Raw genomic sequence first — 19,593 nt, 5'->3', positions numbered from 1 at the left:
AGAGATAGAAGAAAATGCCACTTTGACATACAGAATCTGAGACTTGGACCCAATTCCCTTAGCACTGAGCTATGAAAGGCTAGTGGGATTTCTTGTAACCAGGACAAGAGCAATTCTTTTGGAGTTGCTGACAGCAGCATAGAAAATTGGTGCTAACCTATAAAAATATTTCAGTTTTAATTTCATTAAACAAAGATTTCAGGTTTAAAATTTTTTTTGGTACCTTTTAAATACAAAACATTTTTTTTTGCATTCTCATTTTGGTTTCTTTTGTAAAAGCAAGTGGCATCTTTTAACAGCAGGGTTCTCTACCCCAGCATGTTTTTAAATTTCAAGCAAGTGCTTTCCACTTAGCATAAATTCTCTGCTGGGGAATACAACTGACCTTCCCCCATTACCAAGCCCCATCTCCTACTGCAGACACAGAATTGTGCTATGGAATTATGCTACATAGCACCTTACTCATAATTAGGCTGCTTTTCCCATGTCATTTCAAAGATGAATTAAAATACAGACAAAATTAAAGAGTAAATTCACATATGAGTTCAAAAGTATGGGTGCTTCCATTTCTTTTTTCAGCTCTAGATCCTTTTTTAACAGAGATTTTCTATTTCCCTTTCTAAAGGGGCTCAAAAGTGCTAAGACTCATTACATCCATTTATTTTATTTTTTTAAGTACAGTTACAACATTTACATAGGGGTAGTGTATGCCAAATGGCAGAAAACCTGTGTGTATTTCCTGAGCCTTGAGGCCAGAAGCTCATTCTTCCAGCATTTCAGTTCTTGCTGAGCTAAATGACACACACTGTGTGTTGAAATCCCTTTATGTAACACTTAAGAGTAGAATTATTAGCAACCTACAGGAATATTTTGCCCTAATATACAGATTGACCAAGAAAAACTAAACCAGCTTTACTAGTAGCATCTGGGGAGGCATTTTAGAGATGATTCCAGCAACAGATGATGGAAGTTGCTCCACATGTCAGGGAGATCACGTCTTTGTCTCTTCAAAAATCTGAGCAGCACAGGGCATGAGTCTTGAGTACGTCCCCTGCAAAGGGCAGCGTCACGCGGCTTGTAGCACCGAGCCCTCTGTGCCTTGAGTACCCAGATGGGGATAAACCTCTGCCTTGCAGATAAGGGAAGTACAGAATGTTCTTAGAAATGGAAACAAGAGTGCCAACGCCTCCCAAAACTCCATGAGATGCTTATGGTAACTCATGTTACTGGCTTATTTCAAAATGATGGCCCAGTCCTTACTGCAGCTGGCATTCAGATGTTTTCATAAGTAACTGTTTGCAAACCTCCAGCTGACAAGCAGAAGGTGTCTTTCATCGTTATCTTATTCTTCCCTGTTACAACAGTAATTAACTCCCATAAACCTCCCTGAGACTGTCTCATTTTTGAGGAGTACATCCCTTTATGGCATCCCCATATGAAGAGCTTAAAAAGGTAATTTTAAAAAATCATGCTGTATAATAAGCTGGACGCCTTCAAAAGCCTGTTAGACTGTCAGCTTTAGGAGCCTCGTTACAGGGTAATCAGCTGCATCTGGATATTCCTCACGAGCAAATTAACAAAGCATTTTAAAGAGTAGTGCTCAAGATGAATTCATCTCTTTTGGCAGCTGCATAATCATCATCTGGAAAGCCATGTAAGCCTCTCCTTACACCTCACGAATGGCATCCACTGAGCCAGTGTTGAAACACATTGGCAGACCTATAAACATGACCAGGAGAAAGTGAGTATTTCTGCATCAGCCACGATGTGCAGCTTGGATGGTGGTTTTTAGTTTTGGTTTGGTGCTAGTCTGTTTCTAAAAGAACAAGGCTTGTCATACTGCACACCCCAGGAGAGGCACAAAAGGCATAAGCAAGCTGAATTGGTCAGCATGTGGCAGTTCTGTTCCAGTCAAAAAGCATAAATATACTGAAACGTAACTAGGATAAGTCAAATATACACCACAATTATATGGCTCATGGTAGGCAGGCTCCAGAAGTGTATTTTTGCATTGAAACATTTCCTGTATTCTAAAAGCAAATTCTTTTCTTATGAATGCATTATTGAGATGTAATTAGATGGCTTCAAAATATGTTGTTTTTGCTGTAGCAACCCTCTTTTGAAAGTCAAGTATCTTTTTTTTACTAATTGACTTATGGAGGAACGGAACAGTATTACTATCAGAGTACAGTAACAACACTTGATATTCCCTGTCCAGTAGGTAAGGAAGCAGAAGGATGGAGAGACTGTACAATGAAATTAAATTCTAATACTATTAACAGGTGAACTTGGTGCTGTCTTGAGTAGTGCACATAGTTAATTTTGTCTTTTAAAATCTATTTGCATTTTAAAAAATTAACATTTAACCAGTATCAGATAAATCACGACCCCCATGCTCACACACACACACAAACCCTGCTTTTTTGTTCAAAAGTGATGCCAAACCAGAAGTGAGACCCAGAGCTGGAGCCAAGTGCCTTGGCCATGCTGCCCTTGCAACTCTGCTCCCTTGCCCTTTGTGGGTCCCGCTGGCTGGAGGAAGCAGCACACTGCTGCACAACAGGAGCTTGCAAAGAAGCACTTGAGACAAAATCTGCAGCTGACTCAAGTGTACAAGGTGCTACAGGCAGTGACTGCAGGGCCACTTTTAGCTTCACAATCTCATTTTTCAGTCCCAGAAGTCCTACAAATGCCCTTTTCCATCTAGAGAAACAAAGCAACCACCTGTCAACATAAGCTCTTGATCACAGAGGGCTGGGGTTCCTGCAGCACCTCTGACAAATCTATCACAGCTGGATGTTGTTGCAGATCACACAGCTCAGGAATGGTGTCTCCTGGACGAGCAGATGCACAAACAGTAATTTCATGACTGTTTGAGCCATGGATGGATCTGCCACCTGATGCTTCAAATTCTACTGCACCTTGTCCACTGCTGCTTTCCACATGATTGCAGGATGCTGTTGGGAATCTTTGGGGTGAGACCCTGCTGCTCCAGGCTTTGGGCTCTGTTGCCTCCCAGAAAGCACCTGCAGTGCCCAGCAGTGCCCTTGTCCTGTGGGTCAGAGGCATAAAGGGCACAGCGTGCCGTGGCCATACCGGGAGAGCACAGCCGAAATGCAAACAGCTGACTTGGCTGTTCCTTGCTTCGAATGAGGATGGGACTAAGAGTAATCTGACCTATGGAACAAGCTTCATGGCCTCTTGTTTTTCCCAATGGTTCTATATTTTAAAAATCCTCCAGTGGTGCATTATGAGGCTCTGACACGGCAGACAGACCACAGTACACCTTTACTGAAGCCAGGTTGGCCTCAGAGTGTGCAGAGTAACAAAAGACAGAAATGAGAGTGTTGTGGCAGGATTCTGGAACTGTACCAACTGCTTGGAAAAAGATTCAGATTTCATCTAATGTCTAGAACAAGATTATCCCTCATCACAGCAGTGTAAGCCTACAGCAGATGCTGGAATTCAAAATTCTGCACCAGCTGAAAGCAGATTTAGGTCCCCAGCAGGTAAAATGCTGGACTTGCCAGCACTGTTTTCCTTTTCTGGCTTCTGCTGCTCCTGCCAATAGCTGCAGTTGTGCTGAAAAGTTATTTTAAAAGGTCAGAGATAAAGATAGTTGGATATGGATTTGCAATCCTAAACACGTGCGGTATCTGAGAAGATGATCTGATCTCATATTCTGGTTCAGTCCTTTTATAGTTAATCTCCCCATTTTCCAACTGTGTAGGAATTGTACATTTTGGCTAATCCTCGTACGCCTCTGGTGGTTGGAGTTTTTTCCATTGACAGCAGTTCATCAGTACAGCTAAACAAAATCACTGTAAGCTGTCAAACAGAAGACAAATGAGAGCTTAGAAAACAGAATACTCACTGAACTGAGACAACACTTCAGCGCTGACAATGATGATGGCAGGGGAGCAGAGACTATCTAGTTATAATTGCCAATTTAGCAACAGCTGAGCCTGTACTTATCTGAATTAGTACTTCTGCTAAATTCATGATGTTTTTGTCCTGTGCTAAGCCTTGACGTTAGCAGACACAATGCAAATGCAGTGTTCCAGGGATAACTCCTCTCAAAAGCAGCAGGATGTTGTTAGTCTGAGGACTGAGTCCTACAAGAAGATCTTTTTTCCCTTATGTTGGTACCTGCTGTTGAGCTGAGATTTTTTGAATCTGCCTGCAAGCTTCAAGGTGATGAGCATGCATTTTTTTTTTTTCAATAGAAGTTTGTTCTGGCCTTTACCTTTTTCTGTAAGCCCAAAATATGAATTCATTTTGTTTTAAACTTGCATTTCAGGTTTGTGAAGTCTTGTCTCGGTAACAGCTATCTTTGGGTTGTATCTCTTAAATCCAGCATTGTTTCATCGTGAAGGGGTTGCCACCAAACACTGGTGGCTTATTCTACCAAGGATAGGTGATTTGTGGGAGGTAATTAGTTTAGCTTCTTGATAAGCTCTCTCATCAAAAGATGCTTCAAATAATGAAGTGTTAAAAGTATATATAAAAATAGGCAAAACCCATTTCTCAGAAACAAATTTTGCTCCAGTGCACCAAAGTGCAGCTGAGTGGAGTAGCAAAACATGTGCTTGCCCTTAAATGAAGAACGGCATCTCAGGGAAATTTATACGGCAGCAATCACTCTCATAATTAAAAATAATCATCAACTGTAATATTCGGTGCATTGATGATGTGAGTATACAACATGGCATACCTAACCCAGAAAGAGAATACAGAATCCTGAAATTAAAATTGGATTATTCAAGAACAGGAGATAGAAAGAAACTCTAAGAAACAAATCTTTCCACTTTTCCTGTACAGGCATCCATGTACTGCTATCCATTTTGGGACAGGAACCTTCTAACAGACTCCTGATCCCCATGACATACAAGAGAAACTCTCTCCTTTCTCCAAGCTGATAGTTATTTTAGTCCCATAAATAGCTTGCTGAAAATAATGCCACAGAACAATAAAATTGCAGGGATGACACAAAAATTAGCTATATGATACAGAAAAACAACAGAGAAATTTGTCTTCAGCTGAAATTTGAAATGTTGCAAACCAATATACCACATCCTAAAAGGCTTTAACAGGCCCCTTATCAGCACAGCTGTAGTTTCCTTTCCTACCATGTATTCTCCAAGTCACGGCTGCAGGCCTTTCTTGTTTCAGTGTGGGTGGCATGTTTGGTTTGCAGTGTGGATATGAGGCAGATCATATGAAAGGGTCGGTGTGGTCTGAACAACACCTGTGGTCTGAAGCATTAATATTTGATGCAGCTTTGACCAGATTTGCTGCACTGGAGCTCACGTGATGGGTGTGAGGGGCAGGGGCTGGCAGCACAGTCTGGGTCAAAGGCCTGACTCAGGCAGCCGCCCAGTCCAGCTTCAAAAGCAGCTGTTTGTGTACAGATTTCACTCTCATATTGCTAAGTCATAGAAATCTGTGCCATAATCATGTTCAGGATTGCAAATAGGGCTGCACATGTTCACTGCTGTTGCTGTTACTTACATAACTGCTACTTTAAAATTTAAGGAGACTTTATATTTACAAGGTTGAATTTAAAAGTGAATGAAGAAAGATGCTGTAACAACAGATTGATCTACTCTTTTCATACTGTATGTAACATCGTATTAGACTTCTCATAAATCTGCATGGGCAGGGGCATGGTTTAAGCTGGGCCAGGGTATTAATGATTTGTACTGTCCTTCCTGGCAGTTGTTTGAGTTGCCCATTCCCAGCTCCTGACTGAGGCCCAATAATATGAGGTGGGTGGCTGGAAAGGAGGGTGCAGATACACATCTGATCCTCCCGATAGAGCCATGAGACTGATGCAGTCACTCACGAAAACACCCTGCTCTCTTTTTCCTCTGCTGCCAGATTTAGATTATTTATTACAGCTCTGTGAGTGTGAATCTGACCTGTTTGCCATGACAGGCTGTAGCAGTGAAGGTCAGAATGAAGCTGAGCAAGGAAGCTCAAGCTTTCTCAGTCTTGTTCTTTAAGATGCAAGTAACATCACTTCAAACTTGCATCTGGGTACTCAGCAGGGATAAGCACAGGTCTAAGGCCATTCAAGCTGACAAATCTCTGACTCATCTCTCATCTCTATTGGGGTGATTGCCTATTACTGAGGCCTTTGAAATAAAAAACGGACAAAGGAAAGACAAAAGGGAATTTAACAAAGTGTCATAATTAATTCAACAACATTTTAAATCACCAACTGCAGTGTTATTCCATTTTGGTGAATGGGAAATTAAATAAGTAAATTCTTTTTTCAAATCTCAAAGAGTAATTATTCAACTGAAAGCTTGGAAGTTCAGATCAATCTTCAGAGAGGTGTATTTCTAATGGACAGGATTTCTCTCAAACCAAGAACATTCATTATCTCTGCAATGTTTTTTTCAAGCTTACAGCTCTGGAGAGTGCAATTTATTCATCTGTCAGATTCTATGCACTTCTCGCCATGGTATCATTTATAAATTATTTCTCTAAACCAGAAAAAATATTTTTAGAAAGAGAGAGCAAGCAGAATAAAGCCTTTAAATACAAATCAGCTGATTGAAAGTCCCTTCTCCATTTTCTATCTCCTTCAACCACATTGCCTTGTATTTACCCTTAAGTTAAACCAGTCAGATGAGCTTTTGCTCTCTCTGACAGAATTACAGAAAGCAGGATAAGCAGTTTATCCTTTAAATGTGTGAACCAAGCAGATGTATTAGCGAGTCACCGCAGCAGGTGCAGCCCAGGGATGCTCAGACCCAGCAGAAAAGTCTGACCCAGGGGGAAAAGGAAGGTCCTGCTGCATGGCAAAGCAGAGAGGAAGGGGCCCGTGGCTCTATTTCTGCTCTTTGTTCACTGTGCAAAGTGTGCAGTTAATGAGATGCTGCTGCCTATTTCTCTTCTTGCACTCTGTCCTAAGGCTCGTTCTGCTCCTCTTCCCTCAGCAGGTGCTCACGTGCCCGCACACACCTGCACAGGCTCACAGTTCCCCAGTGGTCAGCCTTGAGCCAGGAGGAGGCTGCTCATACAGGCTTTTGGAAGGTAGATGTGCAGCATCCATTGCATTCAAGGGTATGGCACCCTTAAGTTACAGTTACCCCTGCAAGGGGATGTTTCCTCCTCCTCTACTTCACCTGACACAGGAATGCTGCTATCACCTCCTGGTTGCCTGGTAATTCCTTTAATTAAAGACCATGTTTCCATTGCTAAGATTCATACTGAGCTTCAAACACCATGCTCTGTGGCCCCAGATTTCTTCTGTCATAGTTTGGACACTTAATGGGAAATGGTAGCAGATCTCTGACAGTCTTACAACTTGAAGCTGGGAATTGAAAATTAGGTGGAAGAGAGGACTTCAGATTGAGATGGTGTGTTTTGGGAGTTGTATGAGGAATCTTCCAAATGCCCTGAAAATTCAAATGATGAAGCTGCTTAGGTGGGATTGGATGAAACTCTGGGTTTGGGGTTTTTTTAAGGGCCACATTAAGAGAAGAGATGAATCTTAGCACCTTGTTGCACCTGCAGGGCTGTGTGGCTGGATTTGAAAGCAAAAAGGCTGTCCTCCAGAGCTCTTGGTGACTTCCCTGCTTATGCTATCCTACTCCGAGGCAAAAGATAAAATGTGGCTTCAGCAACACCTGTAATGAAGGACAAAGAAGTTGCGGACTGAGCAGTCATTGAGAAAAGTGCATGAGAGCAGGTGGGCATTAATGTGTGACACAGAGCCCGGGGGGTGCCGGAGGGTCTGGGCTGCAGGGGATGTTCATCACACATGGGCTGAAGGAGGCAGGGGACAAATGAGTGAGGAGATGTGGACTGAGTGGCCAGAGGAGAAGGACGTGGAACGGAGACGGGATGTTGGGGAAGAAAAGACCGCGGGTCTGTCACCATCCGAGGCTGGAGCGAGTGCGTGCCTCGGCCCTTCGCTGCTCTCCAGCGCTTATCGCCCGGCCGCACGCGTGCTGCCCGTGGCTGTGCCCCGCGAGATAACGCGCCTGGCGTAGGCAGGTACCGTCAGTGAAAGCTGGCCCGCACCGACCCTTTTCCCTCGCTTGAACACCTGGCAATGACGCCTCTCACTCTGCGCTACGAGCACGTTCCCATCAGGGCACCATTATGTCAAACGCCGGGACAGACCGGAGCCATTCTCGTTTTCCTCATCCCCCCATGCGCCACTCTCCCTCGAACGTGCCCCGTCGGCAGAACCGCTGCCGTTTCCACGCGTGTCCCCGCAGCGGCAGCTGTCGCAGTGCCCCAGCACAGCCTCCTCGGGGGCTGGGTGCGAAGCGGGCGCCTTTAGCGGCCCGGCCCGCTTCAGCCCTGCCCTCAGAGAAGGGCGCAGGGCGGAGCCGCGGCTGCGCTCGGCAATTCACGGGCACCCCGCAGCCCTAAGAGCAGGGGCGGCCGCGGGATGGAGCCCGCGGTGAGGAGAAGGCGCAGCCGGGGCCGGAACCCCCGGAGAGCCCGGCCGTGAGGGGCGCGGGCAGCGCCAGGGCCGGAGCGGGCCGACACGGGGACGTCGCGTCGTCCGGCTCCTTAGAAAATACACACCGGGGCTAGTTCTGCGATTTAAAAGGGATTTATTTTCTCTGATTAAGCATTTAAAGTTCCGTTTGGGATTTTATCTGTAGAATCGTACAAACACGATTTTCCTCAGCGGAACGAAGGAAATCATTTTCATGCATAACGGTGAGATGCACAACTCTTCACATTGTTACAGGGAAGAACAGCAAACTTTGTATCGTATAGCACCAAGAAGAATTTTAATTTCAGTGTGAAAGGTACCACAAAAGCTTCTTGTTTCATGGTAGATCATTTATGCTGACGTATTTACTCTGAAGCATATGCTGTTTTCCAAGCAACGAAAATTAAGCTTCTCGTTAAAAAATTAAAATATACCTGTTTAAAAACTTTTCACTTTCTAAAAATTAAGATATTAAATTTTACTTATTTTCTTGCATAGCATATTTTGAACTTTGAAACATAAGAAAATCTAACAAAAAACCTCCCAACCCCAAAAAATTAACTCATTCTTTCCTGATCTTCCCTTACCCTAACCTGGTCAAACAGCAGGAAGTAATTATTGAGTATGTACAACCACATCATGAACATTCCTCTGAAAATGTAAGCCTACTCCTTTATTTATTACTATAAAAGTGGCACTAAAAAGTTCAAAATTTACTGTCCAATAAGTCACTTCTACTTGACTTTCAAAAATATTTTCCGAAGTGCCAGCTCTAAAGACTCCACAAGTAACCCAAATATTCGTACTTCAGGTCTTTTCACTCTCTTGCATCACCATAAATAAAACACCCAGTTCTGTTGTTCATTTCAAAGATGAAGAACTCCATGTGACAAGCAATTTCAATTTCTTACGCACATCTGTTACCTGCAGGCACAGGTAACTGGTTGGAAATAACACTAATTAATGCACTATAAATACTGCAAAAGAGGAGATATAATTAAACTTCCTTTTAGACAAGAAAAAGGTAGTAACACGTAACACGAAATCAAACCAAAGGAAAAACCTGTTGAGTAAGGAGATTTGATTTGATGTAGTTGCTGCTACAACTACAAAGGAACAGAACTTTACAGCTTGCCCAAAGCATCCGAGATTGCAAGGGGCCAATAAAGGCAGGATCGCTCTCCTCTCCTGACAGCTTTGGCCATTCTTACTTTCAGGGCCAGGAAGAAACATCACGAACACTGCCGAGCTGCCGTGGGTCCGTGGGTGCTGGAGTGCTCTCCATTCTCATTACAGCTCCCCCAGCGGGGCACTCTCCTGCAGTACCACAGCAGCGGGACTGGGCACGGTGCCGCCACGGCATCTCTGGTACGGCTGCTGGGGGCACCTCAGCATGTTCAGTGCACCAGAAATTACCACCAGCCTAAGTAGAAGAGTTTAAATTTACTGACTATGCTATCCCTTACAGTCTTATTTATCAGACACAGAAACTGACACTCGGCTTTGATTCTGAAATGCAGTCCATTTTCTAAACAGTTGCCTCTGCTGAGCTGCTGGACAACCAGATCTATTAAATCTTTCCACACAGTTTTGAGAAGGTGTATTATTTACTTGAGCTTAAGGAAAACTGCCAGATTCATTACACTACAAATGCATGCTTCACAAAAGTAGACAGACATTACTGTTTTGCTTGCACGGTGTAAGGTGGCTCTGGGAGATTCGCAAGGCAGCTCCTCTGGCACCTTTGTAACCCATCTGTCACAGATCTCTGTGCCACCATTGCCAAATTAAAGCACAGTCCAAAAATCTATGAAACTATGGGGCTCTGATTCGTTCTATCCAAGAAATAATATATGCATCTACGTAATATTTCTATCCTGTCTGGGGATCTCAGATCAAAACAAAGACATTCATGTCATGAGGCTTCCAGGACTATTAGCTATTCCAAATGTATTTAAGATTATTTTCAATGACTAGCCAAGAATGTACGCCAAAACCACTGTTAAGATATACACATCCCATAATCTAGGGCTATCAGTATACTACAAGGCAACACATTTATTCCAGTTGTCAGGCCAGCTTAAGGATTTAGTTATCAATTATCTCAACTGCCTTTATTTTTTTGCTGTCTGTTGGGTAGAGAATGTAGAGCTAATAAATTCAATGAGAAATTCTGGTAATTTTATTCTATTGCTTTTAAAGAAACTTAGGACTGTTTAGACACTACAAGTTGTCCTGAAATTAAAGTCTTCACATTAAATTACTCAATTCAACATTTAAAAAAGCCTAACACATACTACTAGCTGTACAGCACCACAGTTGTGCATTGGTAGTTCACACAGTAACACATGACCTCTTCCCAGGAATTTATAATTTTTACACAATGACATAACAGACAGATATGATTATCAGACAAGAAGTGCAAAATGGCATGCAACTTATATGCATTATCTTCCATTTCAACATTATTTTTATGAAGTGGCTCACAGTGTGGGCCAGCACCCCAGCTCACATTAACATTTTGTATACACTGAACTTAATACAATCTTTTGCATTTTCACATTCATAGCATCTTTAAACTAACAATCACTGACATTTAAATTCAAGTGGACAATCCAAACTACGAGCATTCTTTATATATGCATTCTTCAAGTTACACAGAGCCTATGAGCTATTCCACTCTTAAGTATTCTACTTTTCCTACTTCCAGGAAAAGGCTGCATAAGGTACATTTCTCTTAGCTTATTCACAGCAGTAGAATCATGTTGTGCATACATCAGCAGATGTCTCCTGCTGCAGTTGAGTAGCACCTGCTTTCAAATTATTTCTGCAATAGTTTCATTTGCTTCAATCTCCCAACTTTGCTGAGCTCCAGCAGCAGTCCAGGGTGGCTCTCCAGGCTTGGACATACTGTAGGTGCCATCTTTGTTTAATTTCACGGGTAAAGCTTTCCAGGATTAGAAGATGAGCTCTAATCACAGAAAAAATAACCTAGGGCACACACATGCTGCCTGCACACGGTGTGTGCCAGAGCTAAAGGGACACCAGTGACACTTTGGGCCGGTGTGACAATGGCAGTATCTGCTCACCTCACCTCGGCCAGGGACACGGCACTCAAGGTGAGGTGAGCAGCGGCCGCCTCTGCCTTTGAAGGTGACACAGAGCAGCAGAACGAAACAATCAGCTTGTGGAGATGACAGATCCAGTTATACATACAGATTCCTGTGCTCCTAAAGTACATTTAATGCTGCAGAATTGTCACTTACTTTCTCTTCCTACAATCTTATCTGGAAATAATCTGTGAACAGAATTATTTACAGAGATTTTTTTTCAGACTCTTGAAACTTCCCCCTTAATTGGTATGTGCCAGTGAATGATATGGGTATCTCCCTGTCAAACAAATGGCTGCACTTGGAGTAATGGGTTTTAAGAAAACTGGTTGTTAAAAACACTTCTATTCCTCTGGCCCTGCAGAACTGTTAGCAGTTTGAAAGTTACTGTAATGACAGTGGGATAAGGTGAGGCGGTGTTAACTTTTTGACAGCTGACTGACTCCAGAGCACTGACGGGCACTGAGCTTGTGAAATTCCCTGGCTTCCACATACACGCACAAATAATCATTTGGATTGAAATTTGTCCTGCTAAACTTATTTCATTCCAAGGCCAGTAAAAAAGTTTAAAAAAGACTAAGTGAACCATTTCTGAGCACTATTACCGTGAAAGGTTTATGTATTTCTGGTGTTTTAAACTAGTTCCAACATTGCCTTGCCAAGTGCACCACTTTTAGTACTATTCAGGAAATTTCTAAGATCTCTGTACACTGAAACACCTCACATCTAAAATTTACATCTTCAAAGGGCTGCCTCAGTTTTCAATGACATTTGCACACCCAGATTTTCTACATTCAATGCCCCACAATACCATTTTTCCACATGCTCTGAAATGACTCAGCCTTAACCATGTAAAATGCATTAGGTACTGGTCTCCTACATCTGCCTGGAATTCACAAATAGCTGCTCTTCTTTCTCTCCCATCACAGCAGTCCATCCTTTACAACAGACTTTGTACAAAACATAGGCTCTTCTATACACAACACCGTGGTTAGCTGAAGTTACCAAAACCTCAAGCTCATTTTCATTTTCTATTAGAATCTTCCCTAGCCTGTTCTTCCCCCTTTGCAGGTTACTAACACAGGCTGAGCACCTCCTCATTCCCCTCTGTGGAACCTGTGCTGATTCTCTAAGTGTTCCCCACTGGAGCGGACGAGTGTTTGAGCCCACACGTACCACAGGACACCCAGTTCTGTGTATGGATGAAGGGGAGGGCTAGAAAGGATCCTGAGTTCCAGCTGCTGCTCCAGTGAAATTTTACATGCCTTTGGTAGTCACTGGACAAGTACCACAATTCCTTGCTTCCCTTTCAGAAAAGGAAGCTGAGCAGACAGTGAAAACCTGTACCAGAAATCTGATGCAGAAGGAAGCACAGCTAACACCCAGTAAAGTGGTGGCAAATCCTCAGAAAGATGTAGGATTTAAACTTGGATGCCTCTCTGTGGAGTTTCCCAAAGACTAAGCCTGGTCACTTTCTTGCACTTGGGGCTGTGTATCTTCCCCCATCCACTGCACAGTCAAGGAATTTAACTGGGAATTTTCCACTGCACCAGTAAAGACAGAGCCTTAAAAATTAACAGTGGCAAATGCCTACATCCTTTAATGCTGCACTTGGGCTTCGAAATGTTCATTTAGAAAGCCATACATATTTTCAGTCTTAAATTCTGTTTAGATGCTTGAGTTCAAATAAGTTGATTTAACTGTGACAAGCTCCTGGGCTTTTGGTCTTATACACTTTGTTCCTTTGAACTGCAATTCAAATTTCACTTGCCATTACCATTATATTCTACCCACAGCACACGATGTAACTTATATCCTTTGAATGGTAAATAGTAACATTTCAAATAAAAGCCTTTCAGCAGAATCTACATAGGCCAGCCTTCTTTTAAAATTACAAGGTACAAAAAGATCCTGACTTTCTGATCTCTTCTGCCTTTAAAATACCCAGAGGGGCCTTGTATTAGCAACAATATTAAAAACAGACTTGCCCCGAGTATTTCAGAGCTAGATTTGAATATGACATTAGGCATGAGCTCAAGCAAAGGCCCCAGTGTCACTGTGGATGACCATGTCAGCTCTATGGTTACATACTGAAAAAAATGGGGAAAATGTAGAAGATAATGGTTTTTAACTTTACAGACCTACAGTAAAAGCATACTAACCAGTTAAGTAGGAGAGAAAAGGTAAAGTAAAATTCTGCTGATCCTGTTTTAAAACAAGAGCTAGATAATAATAAATGAAGTTTAAAAAGTGTGTAATGCTTTCCCCAGATGCTATGATTACACTGTGGAACACATTATCAGTAAGTGCTGCTCACATCCAAGCACTTAAATAATCTGAACAAGCTCAAGCATTTTTTTGTGGCTAAGACTATTAGTTAAAATAGATTTGGATAACTTGATTTTTTGCAAGACAGTAAAGTCAACAAGTCAAGATCCACAGCAACCCCTAACAACTGGGAGTCAACAATGCCCTCATGTTGTGGACAAGTAATTTTCCAGATGGGCTGTTGGCATTTTCTTTCTCCCCTGAGAGCACCAGCCACTCTTCCCAATGCCAAGGACAAAACCTGTCTCTGAATGCTGCTCACTGTCACGTACTACTCCAAGGAGCCTCCTCAGGAGAGCAGGAGGACCTGCTGACTTGTATCTTTATGCTGTCAGAATTGACATTATGTACTGCTTTAATAATCACACGCTCCTAACCTTTTGAAATGTAGTCTTTTGGCGTGCATAGAACAAAAAAAATGACCAGGCAAAGTAATGTCTCAAAAGCAACACTGTAAAGCTGCACTAGGCAAGATTCAGTCTGGCTGCAGCTATGCCCTAAATGTACAGTTTCAGATTTGATAATTAAAATTCTGTCTTGTGCAAATATTTCTACCTTAAGTTTTCATACACTTCGAGGGCAACAGAAGTGGATTTACCTAAGAGGTGTGGGATGCCACATGGGGAAGTCCTCTGAAACTTCCTGAGAAGTGCCTCGGAGCACTTCTGCAGCAATGCTATTTGGCCTAACTAGTCCAACTGGATAGCAGAAAATCACATTTAACAGGTCTAATAGAAAACATGCACAGACTGATAGATGTAACATTACCAGTATGCAAAAATTAAAATGAAACAAATTAAGAACTCCAAACATTAAATTCAGATTGTTTATTGTAAACAGAATAACTCTAGCACTCTGTCATACTGGCTGTGTCACATGCACCCAATTCCACATCAACTGCTCAAAATAGCACTTGCAAAAATTACAGTTATGTAATAATAATTTATGGTTTCTCACATAAACTAATTAACAAGCACTAAAATTGAATTACAGTGTATTCTAGGTAGTTCTTTATTGCTTGTAGACACTGCAGCTTTGGATCCATTAAAATGAACCCGTTAGTATGCCTGAGTTTATCAAAATTTACTGCTATATCAAACTCAGAAACTGTAAAATGCTGGAGAACACTTAAAAGCAATTAAGAGTTGTGGGAAAACTACATGGGTTTCCACATCCAGTCACAGAACTTTGAAGGTATACATTTTTTTCCTCTGGAAAACATGATTTGTGAGCTTGTGTTAGATACACTGCTATTCCAATTTATTTATATAATCTGTTGAAAGTTGATAGTATTTCCATGAATATATATATTTTTTTTACACACAACAGGAGCCATTTCATTGTATTCACCATAAGAGTGGTATGTTTAAATACTAAATCCCAAAAAATATATTTTTATAATATGTTGTCAAAACTTTTTATATATATATAATACAAATACTTTTACTAAAAGAAAACTATAAACAAAAGTGAAATGCAAGAGGGCAAAAAGGCTCATGTGAAGGACCTATGAAAAATATGAGCATAGATATCTCGACTGGTTTTGTTTAGACTGCATTAATTTTTTTTTCTCTTCATCGGGGTAAAAAAGATGCTAGTGGCCTTCCTTGGCAATAGGTTACATCACAAACTCTCATCAAATTTATTTTAAAAATACTGAAACACGTACCATTAACCTTTAAAACAACTTTAAATGCACCCTATTTATTCAGTTAAAAGAGACTCTCAAATAAACCCAACTTAAGGCCCTTTCCCTGTCAAGCATTCATTTAATTTGGCCTCAGAGCCAATGTAAGAACCAACATTGATTCAATCACAGAACAGCCCTACTGACTATACCACGATTCTGATGTTTGACACACGTGCCTGTCACATCAGGGCATCACTTTCAGGCTCTTTTAGTAAGAAGCAAATTCTCACTAACACCTCTGATGAACAGATTTTCCGTACTCAGTGCTTTACATACTCTCTCCTCTCCGAGTAAGTGCCCATCTCTTTTATGTGTTACAGAGGTAGAACTTAATGCTCCTTGCCTTTTCCTCTTTGGGTGCTGTCCCAAGCACAAGATCACTCTGCAGAAGTCAGTAAAGTCGGTGAGGATGTGTCACTTTGTACTGTTTTATCATTTTACTACATTATGGAATATATATATCTATATATATAAACATTATTTCAGCATAGTTATTGATCCTCCTGAATTCTGCACAGCCTTCTTCCCAGAAGTAGGAGCAAACCCTTTGTGATGTAACCTGAAGCACAGGCAACCCCAGCACTGCACTGTCCCAAACACCTTCCGGAAGGACAAGAAGGAGCCATACAGGTATTGAAATAATGATGTATCTGACTCCTTAGAGAGCTCCTATTTGACAAGCACCTGTTCTTGAGTAAAGACCTAGTGTGTCTTTAGTTATTTGCACCAATGAGTGCTTTGCTGGACTGAGACCCACCATCACAGCTGAGGCAAAACAGACTGAGTTCTCCATCAGCATGTGTGCAACTGAAAACAAAAAAGGACACCAAATAAAGTATTTGATATACCAAATGGACAGTTCACAGTAATGCTGTAAATCTGAACAGGACGCTGACAGAGAGAGACCGAGACAACACTTTTGGTAATGAAAATAAGATGCACTAATAGAGTGTTTCCAGCATTTTACTAGTTTTAATATAAAATGCCCCCAAATTTGTATAGAAAGATTAAAATCATGCCCTTATCTTCAATTATTCTCATTAAGACAATTCTCTCACCTATTACTGTGTTGTCAAATTTCCTTTTTTTCGGCCCCACCAGTCTACATAAAACTTAAATAGAAAATATGTTGGTTACATTAAGGATCAATTAAAAAAGTATCATTCAACATGTCACTTCAAAAAAATGTGAAAGTCTCTATTTTTTAAGAAAAATTGTTGACCCCATCCCAAAAAGGACTTACTTATCTCACCCCCTCCAATTCCCAATAAAATAATTATTGGGATACTAAACAGTGTTTTTCAGGAGTAACAAGCACATTTCAAGCAACTTTGTTTGCTCTGGAGGGTTATTTCATCAAAATGAAAATCTGAAGGGATATGTTATTTTAAAAATATACTGCATCTACAAGTTTTTTATTATTATTGTTTCAGTTGATTTTGGTTTTTAACAGGTTGTCTGTAATATAAATGACACATGACCACAACTGATTTTTATATGCTCTCTATCCCTAACACACAGCTAATGTCAAATGAACCAAGAAGGAATTCGGGACTTTCATAATGAACAGAACCATTTATCCCAATACACTTTAATAATTTTGTTCATCACAAAGTCCCCTGAAACCATGTCAGTACTGATCATTTGCATTTCTTCATCCATTTGGGTTCTTCACAGTTTTGCAGCCATGAAATTGATATGTGGTTTCACCAGTGGGAAGAGCGGCAGACTGCGCTTGAATTCTGTCATATTTTCAATCACACTTGGCTGCAAAGAAGTGCATGCAAGAAAAAGTCTGCTCAGTATCTATCTTCAATCAGAAAAGTGATAAATTCCTTGCTTTTCATTTTAACTGTTGCTACAGCTACAAATAAATATACCAGTCTTGCTCTTTCCTGCAGTATTAGTGATTCATACTTCATTATTACAGGAACCTCCAAAATACATGTTATTTCTTATGAAATAACCAGTTTCATATTTACATCATTTCAAACAGCCATAATGCAGTCACTGCATTGTTAATAACATCAGAATCTCCAGTAAAAGCAGAGCTGACCTTTTCATTTTCATTCTATTTCAAAGCATCCCACCTGTCGTCCGAACATCAGAGGAAGATCACAACAGCTATTCTGTGCACTAATATTTTTAGTTGTAGTAACAAAGTAAGTTTCTAATATTTCAGTCATAATGGCTAATATATCCCCATAGCATTCATACAGAAAATTCTACCCAAGGCCATTATTTCACCTGTAAGGCTTGGTGAAGAACACAGACCGAGCACACTGTGAAAAGCTGATCACCTGTTGGGACAAACACTGACATCCTTCAAGAAAAGTCACTGAAGGTCCAGTAAGAGCCCAGTGCTGTCCTATCTAACCACAGTGAAATCTGTAATACTTGTATGAACAGAATTTGCCAAATTGATTCCACCACAACTAAACACATTGACAGAAATGTACATTAATATTTTAAGCTTTAATTTAATGACCAAGTAGTTGGTTTTGTAGTTACTTTGGGGTTGGTGGGTTGCTCGGGTTTTTTTAAACAAAGGTGATAAATTTGTTGATGCATATGCATCTCTCTCTTGACACCTGATTTATCTAACCATATAGAATCAGCACTTTCAGACAATAATCATCTGTATTTACTCCATAGTGCAGATACCCAGTGTAGTTTACTACTACTAATAGTTTTCATTTCAGAGAACTAAAAAGAACAGAAGTAAATGGACAAATTGATAAAAAGAAAAATCAGGAAAATCCCCATTGTTAGTGAGGACAAAAATGCCTGTAGAAGAGTGCTAAAACATCAGTCCCATGACAGCAGGAATTTCCCAAGGTCTGTTTCTCCCTATAAACTCATATTTAATGATACAAAACCTCTAGATTAAGAATGCAGGCTAAGTGTTTTTTGTGTTGTTTCTTTTTACCTGTGGTAGTGGTGGTGCTGGTGCCAGGTTCACATCATTTTGGCATGGAAATTCTCCAACAACAGGGCCTATTTAACATCAGCAAAATTAATTTGGGACCATAACTTAATGACTATAATTTACATAATTGATTAACTGTTTTTTCTTATAAGACAGGTATCTAAATAAAGCACATTTATTTAAATATTTTAATTTAAAAATTTTAAAAATTTAAGTTTTAAAGTATCGCTAAAGGTTTCATCTTTCATCAATGTTTTGCTTTTATACGCCACATCAATCTTTAGAAATACAGACATTAATCCACTGTTTTATCTGAAAACATGAGCTGAGGCAGTGGCTTTTATATATTTTACTTACACATAAAGAGAATGTAGAAATAAAAATTGCTAATGTGTTGATCAATCAATACTTAAAACTGCTTCTCAGTACAAATTATGAGAACAGCAGCAAACGCCAGTGGTACAGACAAGAGCAGTGCAAGAACAGCACATCATTTGACGGGGACATGCCCATAGAAGTGTAGAGGTTTCTACAGGTACCAAAAATCTGGACAGCAACCCCAAGTACTCCCTGCCTATCACTATGCATGCCCTACTCCCATTACCCCGAAACTTATTTTTGCAATTCTAAACTTTTTTTTTTTTTTCCCCATAACATAAGAAAGGCCAAATGCCAGATTAAAAGATTTAGGACTGGGGAGTTGTTTTAGGATTTGTTTTAATTTCTGTAAGTGATCACTGGTTAGGGTTGTCTTGCAAGCTCACCCTTGTCTTGGGAAGATACCATTCCAAGCAAATAATACCCAATCTGGCACTAGAGTTACTACACTTTAGTAAGTCTTCTCTAGATAGGAAAAGTTTTAGAACTATTTCCATTAAGCAATTGCCAGTCATGAAAACTGGAAAGGTGCTTTGAAGCAAGTCTTCCTGACTCAGCTGCAAAACTACAATTTCTACACTACCATAAAAATCAATCCTTCTAGGGCAGAGGGGAGTTTCATGACATGCATGCAGTATCTGCTTCTCTCTGCACTACAGACAAGCCTTTAATATTTTTGATTTTGCAAATA

The 19,593-nt window shown here is 40.7% G+C and overlaps 1 protein-coding gene across 4 annotated transcripts in view; it reads right to left on the bottom strand.

Annotated features, from left to right (window-relative positions):
- Window positions 1–14,717: 14,717 nt before the first annotated feature.
- IDE (insulin degrading enzyme) overlaps window positions 14,718–19,593 on the bottom strand; it is a 64,506-nt gene continuing 59,630 nt past the window's right edge. For all 4 annotated transcript variants that reach the window (XM_058421639.1, XM_040070592.2, XM_040070590.2 and 1 more), the window contains exons 24-25: window positions 18,525–18,592; window positions 14,718–17,362 (exon numbers count right to left, since the gene is read on the bottom strand). In XM_058421639.1, coding sequence (XP_058277622.1) covers window positions 17,267–17,362; window positions 18,525–18,592 — 164 coding nt within the window. In that variant the 3' untranslated portion in view covers window positions 14,718–17,266. The remainder of the gene's footprint in view (window positions 17,363–18,524; window positions 18,593–19,593) is intronic.

Source organism: Hirundo rustica, chromosome 8 (genome assembly GCF_015227805.2).
Source record: "Hirundo rustica isolate bHirRus1 chromosome 8, bHirRus1.pri.v3, whole genome shotgun sequence".
Lineage (NCBI taxonomy): Eukaryota > Metazoa > Chordata > Aves > Passeriformes > Hirundinidae > Hirundo > Hirundo rustica.
The sequence above is the reverse complement of the archived record's forward strand: the minus strand, read 5'-3'. Positions and strand labels throughout refer to the sequence as shown.